This window comes from Bombus pascuorum, chromosome 3, assembly GCF_905332965.1.
Source record: "Bombus pascuorum chromosome 3, iyBomPasc1.1, whole genome shotgun sequence".
NCBI classification, from domain to species: Eukaryota; Metazoa; Arthropoda; class Insecta; order Hymenoptera; family Apidae; genus Bombus; species Bombus pascuorum.
The window spans coordinates 11,321,583-11,337,363 of record NC_083490.1 but is presented as its reverse complement, the minus strand read 5'-3'; the positions used below and the strand labels follow the sequence as shown (position 1 = coordinate 11,337,363).

Sequence of the window (15,781 nt, the reverse complement as noted above, 5' to 3'; positions counted from 1 at the left end):
AAAAAAATATCATTTCACATTAGTAATTAAACTTAATTTCAACAGAATATATTTTTTAATTTAAGGTTTATAAAATTACTATTTATATAGCGTAATATTGAAATTAATATTAAATTATTACTCAAAGTCGACAAGATGATATACATAGGTTGTAATACATGTAATAACGGATATATATAATAATATGTATATGTAATAGTTATAATAAGTTCATTTATGTTTTCTTTAAAAAGCACGTCAAGTGTTATTATTGTCACATAAAATCTAATGATTGATTGAACCAACGAGTAATTTATTTATCTCACTTTATTGTAAATACAGATACATGCATCGCTTCTGTATTTAAAAGAATGAATTTACTACAAATTATAATAATTGCTAAAAAAAATCACGCACAAAAGAAAATACCATGTATTATTAATATTTTATTTATGGGATGAGTTATTTATAAAATTTCCCGCGTTCGATGCGCAGATAATACTGCACATTCCACGATGCTGCCACTGGTGAGGTATTCGCGAAGTTGTTTACAGCCCCGTGCATTCAAACACCGGAAAGAGGTATGGGTATGAGCAAGTTCATTGGGTTCGTCGTGGGTGGCCTGGAAGCGAACGGAACGTGTGTGTGGTCCGAGCGTTCGTATGCTGGATGCGACTGTCGCGAGCGTAGAAGATGCAAGACGCTTTGTCCGAACGAAACGGAGAGCCTTCTCCGTGGCACTGTATAGTCGTTCAGAAAATAATTGGCGTGTAGTTTTAAGTGATGCGTCCGAAGGTACTATTTTTATTCATGGAATACTTTTGTTGTTTATCTCTGGTGCAGTACACGTGACATTTTCTTTTTAATTGAGCCGATAACATGCCGGGGAATCGCGCACCGATTACGAAAGCCTATAACAAATTATCACTATATAGTACATGACTGTTTTTTTTTCTTTTTAACAATATTAATTCTTTTTTTTTCATGATAATTAATGTTTTTCCAGATGACGCTCCTATTGATTTATTATTTTTTAATCTTTCATCAAGCGTCGTCGGAACTGGCGCACGGATTCCCTACTAATTCGAATAGTAATAATGAAACATGGAAACATGGTTTAGAGTTGAGTCCCAGGCATAGGATTAAGGATTCCACTTATCTGCTGGACAGGTACCCCATGAGAGAATTACCACCTGATTCTTTAAATTGTCATAGAGCAGCAAAATGTGTAGAAATGCAAAGGAGTACTTGTATGGGTACAAGATTGTCATATACCACTACTACATTGGATCTTATACCTGAACATGTAACCCAAGATATTGTAGAGGTATATTATATTACATATGAAGTATAATTCACATAAGTATTTTCAAATATGAATATATTTATAAATGTAATTTTTTATTTTTAAATTACAAGAGGCAAATCTTTCAAGTTTAGAGTCACTTTCTCTTTTCTTTGTTCTCTTGTTATACCAGATATCTCAGGTCAGAAAAATCCTATTTAAAATCACCTCAGGTACTTCCTGCCTTGACTATATCACTCCTAAATATTACAATTCTTTTTCTTGTTCCTATATTGTTTAAAATATTCTTTACACTAATATTTTATTTTTCATTATGTTAAATGTATTTATTATGTACTTATTTTACAGGAAAAACTACATGTATTGCAAGCATTAAGACATATGCCAAAGTGTTGGGCAGTTGTTCAACCCCTCCTGTGCTCAATATTTATGCCAAAATGTATCAATGACACAGTGGATTTACCATCACAAGAGATGTGTAAAATGGTTTCAGGACCGTGTAGAATAGTGTTCAATCACACAATATGGCCAAGTTTTGTTAAATGTGAAAATACAGATTTATTTCCCAGACTATGTAAAAATGATATTAGAGAATTGAAATTTAATATCTCTGGTAAATGCTTAAGGCCATTAGTTCCAACTGATAATGCACTTGCTATTTTTGAAGGAGTTGAAGGTTGTGGAACACAATGCAATGATCCACTTTTTACACCAGATGAGCATAAGCAAATTCATTCTTTTATTGCCTGGGCCGCAGGCATCTGTGGTTCATTCAATTTATTTACAGTTGTAAGTAATAATTGTCACGATAAAGGAATATAAAATAGATAACATTGTATCTAATTTATGTGTTATTTCAGATAACATTCTTAATTGATTGGAGAAGTGCAAACAAATATCCAGCTTTAGTTGTATTTTACATAAACTGTTGCTTTATGATGTCCTGTATTGGATGGCTTGCTCAGTTTACAGGAAGCAGAGAAGTAATTGTGTGTAGGAAAGATGGAACCTTAAGAATGAGTGAGCCGAGGTAGCTTATAATTATTTAATGTGTACAATAAATTGTTGCATAATTACATATGTCGTATTTCGTTGAAAATCTTTATATTAAGTCAGATATAAAAACTTTGTTTACTAATATGTTTTCAGTGGAGAGAATTTGTCATGTGTCGTAGTGTTTGTTCTTGTGTATTACTCCCTTATGGCAGCTATGGTATGGTTTGTGATCCTTACATATGCTTGGCATATGAGTTTTCAAGCATTAGGCAAAATCCAAGACAGGATTGACAAGAAGGGCTCATACTTCCACTTAATTGCTTGGTGTTTACCACTTGTCCTTACTGTTACAATCATGGCATTAGGGGAAATTGATGGAAATAGTGTTACTGGTATATGTTTTGTGGGTTACACTAATCATGCAGTCAGAGCTTGGTTTTTGCTTGGCCCTGTGTTAATTGTCTTACTCGTTGGAGGTTATTTCTTATGCAGAGGTATGTTTTGAATCTACATCTTTTTTCTATTTAGCTTTCTTATTTAAATTTTCTATTGTTCTATACTTTTTATTCATATAATAAAATATATTTCTTTGTATGCTTTCATAAAGATCATGGTCTAGTAAGTATCTTGGTGAAAATAAATATTAAAAAATGATATTTTTACTTCGCTAACTAACGTTGTTAATATTTTTAGGTTTAATTACTTTGATTCGACTAAAAATAAGCAGTCAAGAAATTATATCTGAAAGAGCAAGTTCTAAAATACGAGAGACCATTGTGCGCACGGGACTATTCTCGATTTTCACATTCGCTGCAGTTGTGGTGACTTTTTATTGCCACATTTACGAATTTCAACATTCTGAAGAATGGCGTCAGAGTTTTAGAAATTACATGATGTAAGAAAATCGAAACATAAAAAATTAGGACACGTAATAATATACGATGTTTAATAATATTTTATATTTCACGTACAGATGTGCAATAACAACAAAGTATTTGGATATTTCTGAATGTAAAATGGAAGTACGACCGAGTGCAGCTAAAATGCAATTACACTTGCTTTCACCATTTTTTGCTGGTATTCTTATGTCTTCATGGGTATGGACTGGTTCAACTGTAGATACTTGGACCAGATTTCTTAGACGGTAGTATTATATAGTAGTATATAACATTGCTTTCATTCTTTTTTTTAACTTTTAAGCTATTAAAATTATTTTATTGTAGAACATTCAACTGCGAAACAGAAGAGCCTATTAGACTGAAGAAACACAAAGTAATTGCTCAAGCGTTTGCAAAACGGAAGACATTCAATAACGCTGGTCGATTGTCTATCAGCTTCCATAACACCCACGAGGATCCAGTCGGTTTAAACTTCGATCTAAACTCTGTAGCTTCTCAGGATTTCAGTTCAACGTGGGCAGCTGCTTTGCCAAAGCTAGTTACTCGTAGAGGTGCACTCGTCGGTGGTACAACGGGCTCTGTATCTAGTAACAGGAGAAATTCTGTAGATTCTGAAATCAGCTTTAGCGTACGTCGGGTGTCCGTGGAATCTAGAAGAAACTCTTTGGACTCACAAATATCAGTTCAAATAGCTGAATTGAAGACAACGCGGAAAGTCGCTAGCAGTTCACGCGGTCGACGCGGGAAACGACGACGAGACTTCGGAAAATCTAGATCAGGTAAAGTAGGTCCACTGTTTAGAAGAGGCAGTACGACGTCACAGGAAAGTCAGCTCGGTGCACAGATATTATCGGCGTTGACTATAGGTGGCAATTCGAAAGTACCGCCCATTCAAGTGCCTAATATGAAGAGACGATCGGCTAGCGCTGGTTTGGACGACCGCGCCTTGAATCCTAAACTATTCGATGGGAAGAATGCTGGGATGCTGCTTCCATTCCTATTTCCAGGGCAAAGTGGCAGTGATGAAAATTTAAGTAGTGAGGAGAAACAGCATCAAGAAATATCAGGAAAAGACGTGGATATCGAAGGAGGAAATATGGAAAAGGACGATCAAGACAGTGACAGTGATGACAGTCAACCAGAAGAAGAAGCTAAAATGTTAGATCCTGAAGAACCTCATGAACGTAGCAAGAGTAAAATTAGCAACAAAAGTTCGAAAAGTTATGGTCATGAGAGTGATAGGAGGAGCAGAGAAGGCCGTAGGAGTAAATATTTGCTCCAAGATGAAACCATTTTAAAGCACTTGTTTCAAGAATCCAGTGATATTAAGTTGAAAAGTGACGCAGAAATAAAAGAGGTATATAGAAAAGCTGGAATGGGAAATCTGGCATCTAGTTTAAACTCGTGTTCTCCTGAATTGACAAGACTAATGCAGTCCGAGGCGCAGACTGGCAATGCACGAGAAATGGCAACACAGACATCATTGCCATTGGACATTTTAGAAATGGAGGAATTGAAACAGAGCATAGATGAGATTATCAATAGCCGAAATTGTAGCTCAAAGGGAACACAGATCTCACCGCAATTAAATAAAAACAAAAATATCACTACGTAACGTCAGTTTTTCCTTTGATTTTACGTACAAAAACTTTTTGTAAAAATGATTTGCAATACAGTGAAGTTCAAAATCTGTCGTTTTAGTTGATAACTATTATACTGCTAGACTTATCCAAGTTTTTTTTAGCTTTGTAAGTTTTTTTATTTTTTATATGTGTATGTTCAGAGTATTTTCTAAGGAAGAAAACAACATATTTCATGAACGAAATGAATTTAACGGTATAACAGCTATATGTGGCTTGTGTTATTTACATGTGTGACTGTATATGTGTAATGGTGCAGTGGCATCACTGCAATTGTAAATACTATTTTAAAATAACTCAATCTTAGTAGTATATATTATTACTTTTTATACATTTTATTATTGATAAAATTTCAATATAGTAAAAAATAATTTGATGACATTTTACAATACTAAAATTGTAAACGTATTATAAGTATAATTTTCGCTTGGCTTTTTATACAGAACAATTTAAATCTATTTTTAACGTTGCTCTGTATATTACAGTATTCTACAAAATGCATATCCTACTGTACTTAAGTCACATACAAATATTTTTTTATGTATGTACAAGTAGAATCTATTTCCTTATTTTAAATTTGTCCTTTAAAAAGTTAAGACGAATTGTGCAACAAATTGAAAGAAATTACATTTTACATTTTTAATACAACATTCAAAATACATATAATATTAACAAAAAAATACATTAAAAGGTGTCTTTATTCAATAGTATTAAACAAAAATGATACGTATTTAGCAATACATCATTTCTTCAACAATTTTTGCCTCCATTTTGTATAAATTATTACAATAATTAATTATTATTAAAATTTTTTATGAAATAAATGGAAAATATCTAGTTCTATAAATAAAAATATCTCAATTGAATATTAGTACAACATATCGTATCTTTGTGAAAATGTATTCTGAAATTTACTAATATATTTATAGATGAGGTCAACCCGTTATCGATAATTGATATTTTCCGTATATAGTTTAACAGTATACGAGTCCTCCATTACTCACAGATAAAGTCAGTCACGTTAACGTGATATTTTGATTTTATTGTAGTAATAAATATTGAAAATTCATGAAGATCTTTCAAAATTATACATCTTTTTTTCTTTTCTTTTTTAATACACTTATTGTTTAAAGGTATAACTAAAATCCGTTAACAAACTCTATACTCCTGATCGACTATGTCATATTTCTATGTACACTATATAAATGACGAAATGCTAAACTGGATCTCTAAAGTTAGTCTAATCTGTTATAAATGCGAAAACGGTATTTCTCATCTCCATTCGATACGTTTTCAAAACGGGCATCAAATCTTGGTGAACACGAGTACACGTGTTAATGATTTCTTTGCTCGATCAGTTTGCTCAGTCCAGCAAAAGCATATTCCTCTTGCTCGATTCGCCTCACTTCATTATGCTTTCAAATCCGGTCCGATACATTCTGCTACGTACTTTTTTCCTATACTCGGTACAAACACAGCCGGATTTTAGTATTTGATAAAACGGTATTTGCAAACATGTCTGTTGACCTTCAAAACGCGGAACAATGCATTCATTCCACACACGTGTTCACAGTTCACCACATCTCTATGACGCATTTTCTTCCTTTCTTTCTACATTTTATTTCATTTCTTTGTTGTCAGAGTAACAAATATTGAACGTATAAAAATGTACTAGCTGTTGCATCGTGTGTACGTATGTGTGTTGTCCGTGTTTTTCTTTTTTTTTTTTACTTTCCATTTCTTTGCATTTTTTAATTTACATAACCATGAATATCAGGCATCAGAGTGTGTGCAGTGTATTTAGTCATTACAATTAGTCTTCCCTTTTCTTTGTTGCATATGACACAAACCACACGAGAGAAAAAAGTCACATCTACATGCTCCAGCTACGCAACCCTCTTCAAGTGAACAAGTTGTTAACGACCATGTTCTCCTCGTGCTTTCTGCTTTTGAGTAAAAATTAACGCACTCCGTCCTTGCATGCACATATTACTATGTTTTTGTTTAAGTGTTTCCGAAAGAAAATTTATCCATTGGATACGCGTGCATGCCGTAATGTAGGATAAATGGAGTAGGGGGATGATAGGAGGAGGAAAAGGAGGAGGAGATAGAAAATTGGTTTTTAATTTTTATTTACCACCACCTTAGAGGAGGCTAATGTATGACCGAAGTCAGCGCAGCTAATCACCATGGGCGAGGCTATTTGTTCTTGGCATAAGATTTTTTACTTTTAGTATATTCGTTACCCCAAAGAAAGTTGTCCACTGCTTCGCCGATCACATACAAGGATAAGACGATTAAAAACATTGCAATGAAGAATATAATTCGTAACGACAGCGGCAATACATCTAGTACTGGGTACACCCAGATACCGCTCTTATAGAAAATTATATGCAACCTGAAAATAGTAATAATTTACGTAATTAACTTAATAATAAATCTTTTACGTTATATTATACTTTACGCTACTATATATTAAGCCTACTTTATATTTACTTATAATTTAAAAATCCTAATCAAAATTTTAATCAAAGTTTAAAAGCAAAATATGACAGTTGACCAAAGCATAATATTCTCTTATAAGTATTATATATTTTATTATATAGTCAACGTACCAAATTAAATATATAAATATGAAGGAGAATAAACATAAAACGCCAATCCATCTCCTTGGATATTTTCTCGGGGCTATCATCATTTCTATTAGCGTGGAAACCATGATCATTGTGTGCATTAAATGATTGAGCCACCATGGAAAGTAAGGATCCAGCGCCTTTGGAAGTACCAATTCGCGATCCACGAACATTAAAGTCCAGAATACTACTCCAACGAACTATAATCCGAGAAAATCATATGAAAATGTATGAAAATTTTTAACTTTTTACTAAATTTTGTAGTTTTTGTCTTTTTCTTAATTTACCATGGCGACTGGAAAACCGAGGATCGCATGTATATTATCCTTTAATTTACGTATGAATGGTGTCTTCTTAGGACTAACTGCATTTGTGCCGAACCAATCATTCAGAATACATATGAAGAAAAATATCGCTTGAACGATCTGAAACAATAAATGATTACACACTTAATTTCTACTGTTTAGATTAATAATTAAAAAAACTTGAATATATGGTACTGTATTTTTCTGTAAAAATTATTCAAAATATTTTTTACCGGTTTACTTGTTGCGATTTATGTAACTAATAAGTAAAAGTTTAAAATATATTAGTAATTAGTTTAGAAGATAATTTTGTACAGAATGTAGATTTCTTCAGTGAAACTTGAGACGTAATGTTGAAATTTCAGTACAAAAGTAGTATGATGTTGCATCTCCTTTGAAATTGAACAAACATCATGTCTTCAATAATAATAATAAGAATAATGCAAATAGCAAATAAAAAATCCCAATAATTAACATAACTATAATAAGTTTGACAAAAGACCAAATTAAATTTGCATACGTACATAAATATATTGCATAAATTATAAGTCATTTCATTATTCTATCTAATATAACCTATAATTTGTAATTTGTCAATTACACATATGTATTTAGTACAAAGTGAAAACTTTCTTCTGCTTCTATTCTCTAATTATTTTATTATAAATGTATTCGCATATCATGTTTAATATTAATTCTAAAATGAATAATGTAGTAATACATTATGTATGTAAATTTAAACATCTAGAGACAGAAACAAAGCAATAAAATTTAGCCAAACTCTTGCCGTTTTTCATTATGATAATTATACTGTACTTTGGATATTCTTTGTATTTCTATATGTATATGTATCTATTATCTTAAATGTATTTTATGGAGCTTGTAATTTTTCATGAACTAATGAATATCCGCAATATGTTAATAATATGAACGCTGATGAATATTTAAACCAACATTATATATGAATAAAAAATTATATATGTACGTAGTTGTATGTAACGTCGTAACATATAAAATATATTCATACATGCAGATAAACAAAGTTTTATTGTCATGAATTATACCGAGAAATATTGACAGCAATTAAATACTAATAAAACAATTGTCTTGTATGGACACTTCAAATCATGCAATGATAGTCACTTGACTGTATATAAATAACATGACATGACATGTACTGTAATTTGGAGATAATATGGAGTGGTACTCGAACAATTGAGTTTTGTTGTTATCCGAACTTCATAATTTGTAATATCAACGTGAAATGGTCATATGAAATCGTTCAGTGGCAGCAAAAGATTGTGAAAAATTTATTTTCCCAGCTTAGACATTAGTTCAATAAATATATAAATATCATAATGTATATATGGAGTATTGTGATGTCCCTATAGCTCGCCCAACGAGATGAAGCAATAAATGTAAACAAGTTTATTGCGAATGCCAATATCGCAGTCGCAATAATAAAATTTTCTTTATTTACACTGCTTCATTGGAGATACTATATATACTATGTTAATGTTATTGACGACTACTTTGTTTGTTATCTAAACATTTAAAACATTTGATTTGTAAATCACTTTGATGTGTAAATTAATTTTTTATTACAATTTTGAGAAATCAGTAATTATAATTAAATATATTCAATTTCCAAAAAGATCACTGTATTATCCTGTAATTTCGACTGTTTTCATTTTTGCGAATGCAATATGCGAATATGATACAATATCGTATTCTTACGTCTCCTTAATAATGAAAATAATGAAAATGTGAAATAAGATGAAAAACATCACGCAATTTCAGTTTAATTGATGTAAACGAATCTTACAAGTATTTATGTAAAACATGCCTGGAAAATAGTATACCGATAATTGTTTTCTAATAATTAACAATTATTTTAAGTCAATTGATATTCTATAATTGTAAGTACCATTTTGATCAGTGATGTTTATTATATTATCAGCTTTATTTGATAAGTAATTATTAGGTTAGTATTTTTAACAGAATCGTAAGTGGTTATGTAAGGTGGATTTGGAAAATAATCTAATCGCATGTGAAAAAAGAGACCAATTCATTGATCATCACGATACTAACCGCGTCCCAGAAAGTGAGGAACTTGAATTTCCCGCCGTAGCTGTTGTGTATTTTGATAACATTCGGAGGGACAATAGTGTACATGTAATCATAATACACGGAGAACGCGAATTGCGCACAGGAGATCATGTGAAATCCAATTAGTAGGCCTTCCTGCATCTCGTAGTTATTTCACATACAGTTTTTTCGTGATCTGAAACGCTTTGATAGATTTCCATGATGGCGATCGTATTCGACCAATCACACAGGAATAAATTGATAAAAGAATTATTCATCTTTTCTGTGTGTATTCACTATTTTAACAAACATTTCTTATGTCATGCAAAAAGGATGTATTATTGAATTCTCTATTTTTATAATAGAAGCCTTTTTTCAAGTTACAATTTATAACAATCGCAATTTTATCCATTCTGTATTAATAACATTTGTTTTAAATTTATGAAATAGTTTATGAAAATTCAAAAAAATGGATAAAAATGTGCAAAAAAAGATATTGTTTCTTCCCTTTTGTATAACATATTAGCTAAGTTACATATTAAATATTACATTAATAAGGAATTTATTTCTTTATTAATTACATTTTCTTGTGTATGTATACTGTATATAGTATATATGTAATGTACTTATATAGCCGATTAAAGAAAGGTATATAAGAAACTATAATATTGTGTTCAACTATGAATTACATAAGGCAGTTTACTCTCAAATTACGTAAATAGCACGTAATAAAGTGGTATTGTAATGGTATGTAACATTTCAAACAGTTATTTACTTTGTTTCGATAACTTTATCTAATATTAATCTACTACTATTATATATAGTATCGTGTATTAGATTCCAAGTAACAGATTGAGCATAAAATTGAAATTTAAATTATTACAAACAAAGCAGATGGCTCCTACAATAACACGTGCTTTTTGTAGTTGATTTCATTACAGTAAAAAAATAATCGTGGGACTAAAAATAGCGTTTCTATATAAAAAGAAATTTATAATATTTTTAATCTTAAAAAATAATATACTATAAATAATAGGCTTGTTGAAGTCACTGACATTTACTTTGTGTTTCTAAGATCATCCACCTACACAATTCACAAAAACAAAACAAAAAACTAACGATGCAAAATGAACAATGCACAGACCGTTGATGATAGCAAAGAAAAGGGTAAATGTAGCTGTCTATATAATTATGCAAAAATAGATAAGATATTAACCTCACTTAATAAAACCGAAATAACTAAAAAGTTGAAGTTATTGCAAAGTAAACATTCTATATTACTTAAATATTTTCTAATTATCTTTTTTTTAATAGCAAAAATTGGAAACTTCGGCTTTCTGAAACCGCACTAATAGTATCGACCGCGTCGACGGTCTGCAACGTACTGACTGACGGATAGATGAAAATACAGTATGAGGATTGTGAGAAAGAGAGAAATAGCCAGTTCACCATGTGCGTAAGGTTTCATCTGGAGAGAGTTAGATACTACGGTGCATAGGTTAAAATTTACACAAGTAAATAAAATTTGCATATATAATGGATACGCAAAATGATCAGAAACATAAAAAGGAATCTGTATATACATATATAAGGCAAGAAAGAAATTTACGACATTGTATACGATCGTATTCTATTACTAATAGAACTAACTAACACTGTCTAAATCTGCCTATATTTAGCAAGTAGCACATCTACAGTCATTATCTTATTTTTTTCAATCAAAATGCGCATTAATTTCGAAAGCCAAATAAATATAAAGTATATAATATAGTACGAAATTAGGACATAAAAAAAGGAATGGGGCGTGTACGAAATAGAGAAGCGCCATTAAAAGACAGAGAGAAAAGATGCTGTTGTTCTTGTTGCTCTTTTTCTGCGCGAACGGAATGCGCACGAGTTTTTGCTGACAAAAATCGTTTCCTGACCTGTTCTAAAGAATATCATGTTTCTTTCTTTTAAGTTTAATGCCCGATGAAGATTAGATATTTTAATCTGTGTGTCTATACTAATTATATCTATATAAAAATATAATTGAAGATAAATATAAATTTCGTAATTATTTACGGAAATTTCATAATTATCATCGCGATACATGAGAAACTTCTTTCGATTTTTAAAGCGCTTTCCATTTCAAAGTTCAATATTACTTCATTGAGACGTATTACTTATTTATATAGTAATAAATAGAGGATTGGATCCCAAGACTGGAGAAAGGTGATTACCACCACAACATGTTACGTGATTTTTCACTTCCTACCACCATTCACGATTTTATATTACATCTATGCTCGAGTGATACGCTGATTTCTATTATGTACACGCTAAATTTAAACAGACTCTCGTATAGTGGTCGTTGCAGATTTTATTTTAATTAAAAAAGAAAAAGTATTATGAATTTCAATATCATATTTCAAATAAACCATATTTTTTGAAAAATAGTATGTCGTAACTCATTAATCAAGTTGAGATACGTAAATATTTCTTGACCTTATAGAAAGATAAAATATGAATACTTCGTTTTATCGATTGCGTGCAATCAATAGTATAACTAGAAATTTTGCGTTCTAAATTGGACACTTTATACGGGACACTTTATACAACCATTGAGATTGTGTTGTATAATAATATGTAACTTCATTTTGGTAATTTTTACAAGATATTGTTACACAATTTTGTAAAAGAATTAACATTACCTATTTTCTGACCGTAGATATTTTTTATTTATGGAATATTCGTTATGTATCACAACCTTGTTTGATTAATGAAACCATGTTTTTAAAACGATGGGTATTATGAGAAGTTTGTTATTCAAACAAACATCAAGGAAGCATGTTATTTTGCACATACTATATATACCATTCATTATATATACGACCTTAGTGTAAAGTACAGATTCTGAAACTGGTAGAGCTAAATTCTGAATATAAGAAGAGCAAGAATCTTATATTGTCAATATTTTTAGATTTCAAATTATGAGATTCTCATATTTTGTTTGTGCTACAACCACGTTGTAAATAATCTGTGTAATATTAGAGAGGAGAAATTCTCTGGTAAAAAATGGTGTTTTGACGAAATATCTCTATCCTAGTATCTCTTTGTGACGAATACTGAGTAGTTCCCTTGACCTTCGCAAGAGACATCGTTCTTAAAAGAAAGTTGTTAAAAAGTATAATACAGATTTTACTGATGATATTATAGCAAAAAATCAGAGGAATTTGGATTTTCGGCAATTGTATATAAAGGGATACATTTCATCGATTTTAATGAAATTTAAATATGTATCAGGATGAAGATTTTATGTATAATATATAACCACCGCTCAGTTTTAGTTTTCGAGTGATTGGTAAAAAATTGTTGCTATTAGTACATTGAATTTTGTCTGTACGTGCACATCAATGGCCCATACACATCACGATGCGACAGCCAGTAAGCGATCTATAACGGGTGAATTCGTCGAAAATGTGTTTAGTTTTTTAGTTTCACAATATATTTAAATTTGATCAAAATCACTGAGCTCTATCCCTTTATGCACAATTATCAGACTTTTTACTTTGACGCAATCTACAGGTTGTCAGAGAACTACCAGGAAATAGTCACAAATCGCTTGAGGGGTGTTCGAACACCTTTATACTATACCATGACTAGAAGTGCCCCTATCATGGGACTTTCAGAATCTGTATATACGATCGTGCTTTATATGTACGCTATACCAAGCTATATACACTTACGTAACGGTGTCAGAGCATGTATAGGTTATGACGTATTGGCAATAGCGAATAGAGGCAACCAGCGTCTGTGCTATAAGGCCGATTTCACACGATGATACGTATATGAAATGTGTGGGTATGCTATAGTATATCCAACGAGGCGAGGCAGTCGACTTTCGAATGCACTAGTCGGCAGCCAATAGCTACAACTGCAGTTTTTCTTTTCAAAATTTTGTTTACATTTACTGTCTCGTCACGTTGGATACACTATACATGTATGCCAACAGAAGCATTTGAACGGCGATTGTTGACAAATACAGTTTGACGGTACTGATTTCGTGCATCTTGAGAAACTCGATCGCTGGCGATACTTTTCTATAGATCAAAGAACGATCTATACAAATGATTGACTCAAGTATAAATGATACTGTACATTTTATTCCTGGAAATATATCTCATACGTATATTGCGGCACGTATTTTGCGGTACACGTATCGCCGTGTGAAACCGGCTTAATACTTTTGATATGGGGAAGGAGATCCAGATTCACACACACATACCCAATGAGCCGCTGCAACGCGCATGTGTCTCGAAACACGAAGTAGACGCGGAGAGCAAACCGTACTTGAGTATTGGCATCGAGACATTGTACGAAGTAGAAAAGCGAGAGTAGAAAGGAAATGTAAAAAAGGGTATTAAATAATGACTGTACGTAACTAGCATATGAATAAGAATTTTGATGTATAAACGTAACGTCAAGGCTTCATATTTAGTTTCGGTATGAAGTCATTTATTGACGCTCCTTCATGTTACAAAATGTGGAACGAAATATTATTGTACTTATTTAGCTGACACAAGTGCGTTGATGTAAATTCATTAGCGTTTGACTAAACGTTTATATAAGACTATAAATACAACGTTCAGGGTGAATGACGTATACAAACTTTAGATGAAACCACAAAAAAACTAACTAGCCTCCGATCTCAATGATTTTCGGATATGTTGTAGAAATTGATATTTTAATTTTTGTCTATACATAGAAAAAGTGGATTTGCTTAGTTTCCAAGATATTCGCCAAGAACTACCGGTACTACAGTGAATTTCGCCTAGAGTTGTGTGTCAGTGTATACATCAATATTTCTTGCCGGTTGCTGGCTGTTTATTTTCTGTTTATAAATGACTGCTGGGCGAGCTTAAAGATTTCGTGTACAACGTGTATCTGAATTTCGGAATTGATTAAAATATAATCTTAAATATCTTAAAAATACATCTGCATATGCTTAAAAATTTTGGTATTTAATTAAGAAGTATGTCACATCATCTAAGTTAATAGTTGTTTTATATTCTTTGCTGCCAATATTTTTCATAACATAACATTTTTTGAAATTTATATTAATTATATCTGTCGACACTTGTTACATGTCGTGAACCATAAGATATGATGAACAATAGAAAACAAAATATGTCGAATAAAAGAATTATAAATGTTTTAAACGAAATACAATTTTGTTAATATTAAAAATATGCAACTTACCAGGTTCCATACAGTCAAGAACTTAAGTTGTCCTGGATCGAAGTCACCATGTGGGGTTCTCAGCAGAGGTATCGTAATCAAAAACCCCCTGTATGTCGTAAACGTGTACATCAGACACGATGAAATATGGTGTAGCTGATTTATCATGTACATTTTCCTAATATCCTGATAAAAAGATAAAACTTTGCTTTAGGGGATTAAATTATAAACTTCTTTATACATTATGGTAGTTCTTGATACGTAGAATCCAAAAATGTAAGTCATTAGGAGTCTAGCGATTCAAAAACTACGTAGGGAGAAAAATATTCGGTCGATCGAAATATTCGGGTTGTTGAGCTGAGTTTGAATCGGAATGTTCTACTTGCCAAGCGGGTATTTTACTAATTGAGCTATCCAGAAAACTACGTGTCCGGTTGAGAATTAAACTATTGTATGTTGCTTTCGAGAGTATTTCTTCAACGTTTGAGAGTAACTGTTCCAGAGGGATGAGGTAGCTTACTCTCGAATAGACCATGATCGGAGAGCTACTGGCACAATTCAGAACAATTCCTTATTTTAAAAGTAGTATATCACGAGAGTTGGTTACAAGTTTGAACGCTCATAACTTGACAATTCATAACTTGAGAAACCAGGTAAGTGAAGTATAATAAAGTATGTAATAAAATGAAGTATATGAATATTATCAGAATATCAA

The 15,781-nt window shown here is 31.6% G+C and overlaps 2 protein-coding genes and 2 long non-coding RNA genes across 8 annotated transcripts; 3 read left to right on the top strand and 1 right to left on the bottom strand.

The window, feature by feature from the left end:
* The first annotated feature begins 550 nt into the window (after window positions 1-550).
* On the top strand, window positions 551-6,470 carry LOC132904864 (protein smoothened). Of its 2 annotated transcripts, XM_060955653.1 has the most exons (9): window positions 551-774; window positions 986-1,306; window positions 1,634-2,074; window positions 2,146-2,315; window positions 2,435-2,775; window positions 2,975-3,176; window positions 3,255-3,425; window positions 3,505-3,959; window positions 4,047-6,470. In XM_060955653.1, exons 1-9 carry the CDS (start codon window positions 763-765, stop codon window positions 4,793-4,795), a joined length of 2,862 nt encoding a protein of 953 aa, XP_060811636.1. In that variant the 5' UTR covers window positions 551-762; the 3' UTR covers window positions 4,796-6,470. The 2 variants fall into 2 exon arrangements, with proteins under 2 accessions (XP_060811636.1, XP_060811635.1); XM_060955652.1 differs by having other exon boundaries at window positions 3,505-6,470.
* LOC132904885 (androgen-induced gene 1 protein-like) lies at window positions 6,442-15,240 on the bottom strand. 4 transcript variants are annotated; one of them, XM_060955710.1, is made up of 5 exons: window positions 11,063-11,247; window positions 9,850-10,050; window positions 7,741-7,878; window positions 7,436-7,653; window positions 6,442-7,218 (listed from the first exon to the last, which is right to left on the bottom strand). In XM_060955710.1, exons 2-5 carry the CDS (start codon window positions 10,006-10,008, stop codon window positions 7,020-7,022), a joined length of 714 nt encoding a protein of 237 aa, XP_060811693.1. In that variant the 5' UTR covers window positions 10,009-10,050; window positions 11,063-11,247; the 3' UTR covers window positions 6,442-7,019. The 4 variants fall into 4 exon arrangements, with proteins under 4 accessions (XP_060811693.1, XP_060811696.1, XP_060811694.1 ...); XM_060955713.1 differs by having other exon boundaries at window positions 9,850-10,042; XM_060955711.1 differs by lacking the exon at window positions 11,063-11,247 and adding an exon at window positions 10,902-11,029.
* LOC132904900 (uncharacterized) lies at window positions 7,874-9,803 on the top strand. The gene is made up of 2 exons (XR_009657691.1): window positions 7,874-9,677; window positions 9,760-9,803. It is a non-coding gene; the product is annotated as an uncharacterized LOC132904900 (long non-coding RNA).
* On the top strand, window positions 11,372-15,269 carry LOC132904895 (uncharacterized). The gene is made up of 2 exons (XR_009657686.1): window positions 11,372-14,331; window positions 15,091-15,269. It is a non-coding gene; the product is annotated as an uncharacterized LOC132904895 (long non-coding RNA).
* The last annotated feature ends 512 nt before the right edge of the window (window positions 15,270-15,781 follow it).

Bases quoted from the DNA above. Each gene is read 5' to 3' on its own strand.
- LOC132904885 (XM_060955710.1), bottom strand. From the start codon at position 10,008: ATGCAGGAAGGCCTACTAATTGGATTTCACATGATCTCCTGTGCGCAA. The intron at 7,879-9,849 runs GTTAGTATCGTG...TTATTGTTTCAG, and splicing joins TCCTCACTTTCTGGGACGCG to ATCGTTCAAGCGATATTTTT. The intron at 7,219-7,435 runs GTACGTTGACTA...TACTATTTTCAG, and splicing joins ATATTTATATATTTAATTTG to GTTGCATATAATTTTCTATA.
- LOC132904864 (XM_060955652.1), top strand. The intron at 2,075-2,145 runs GTAAGTAATAAT...GTGTTATTTCAG, and splicing joins CATTCAATTTATTTACAGTT to ATAACATTCTTAATTGATTG. The intron at 2,776-2,974 runs GTATGTTTTGAA...TAATATTTTTAG, and splicing joins AGGTTATTTCTTATGCAGAG to GTTTAATTACTTTGATTCGA.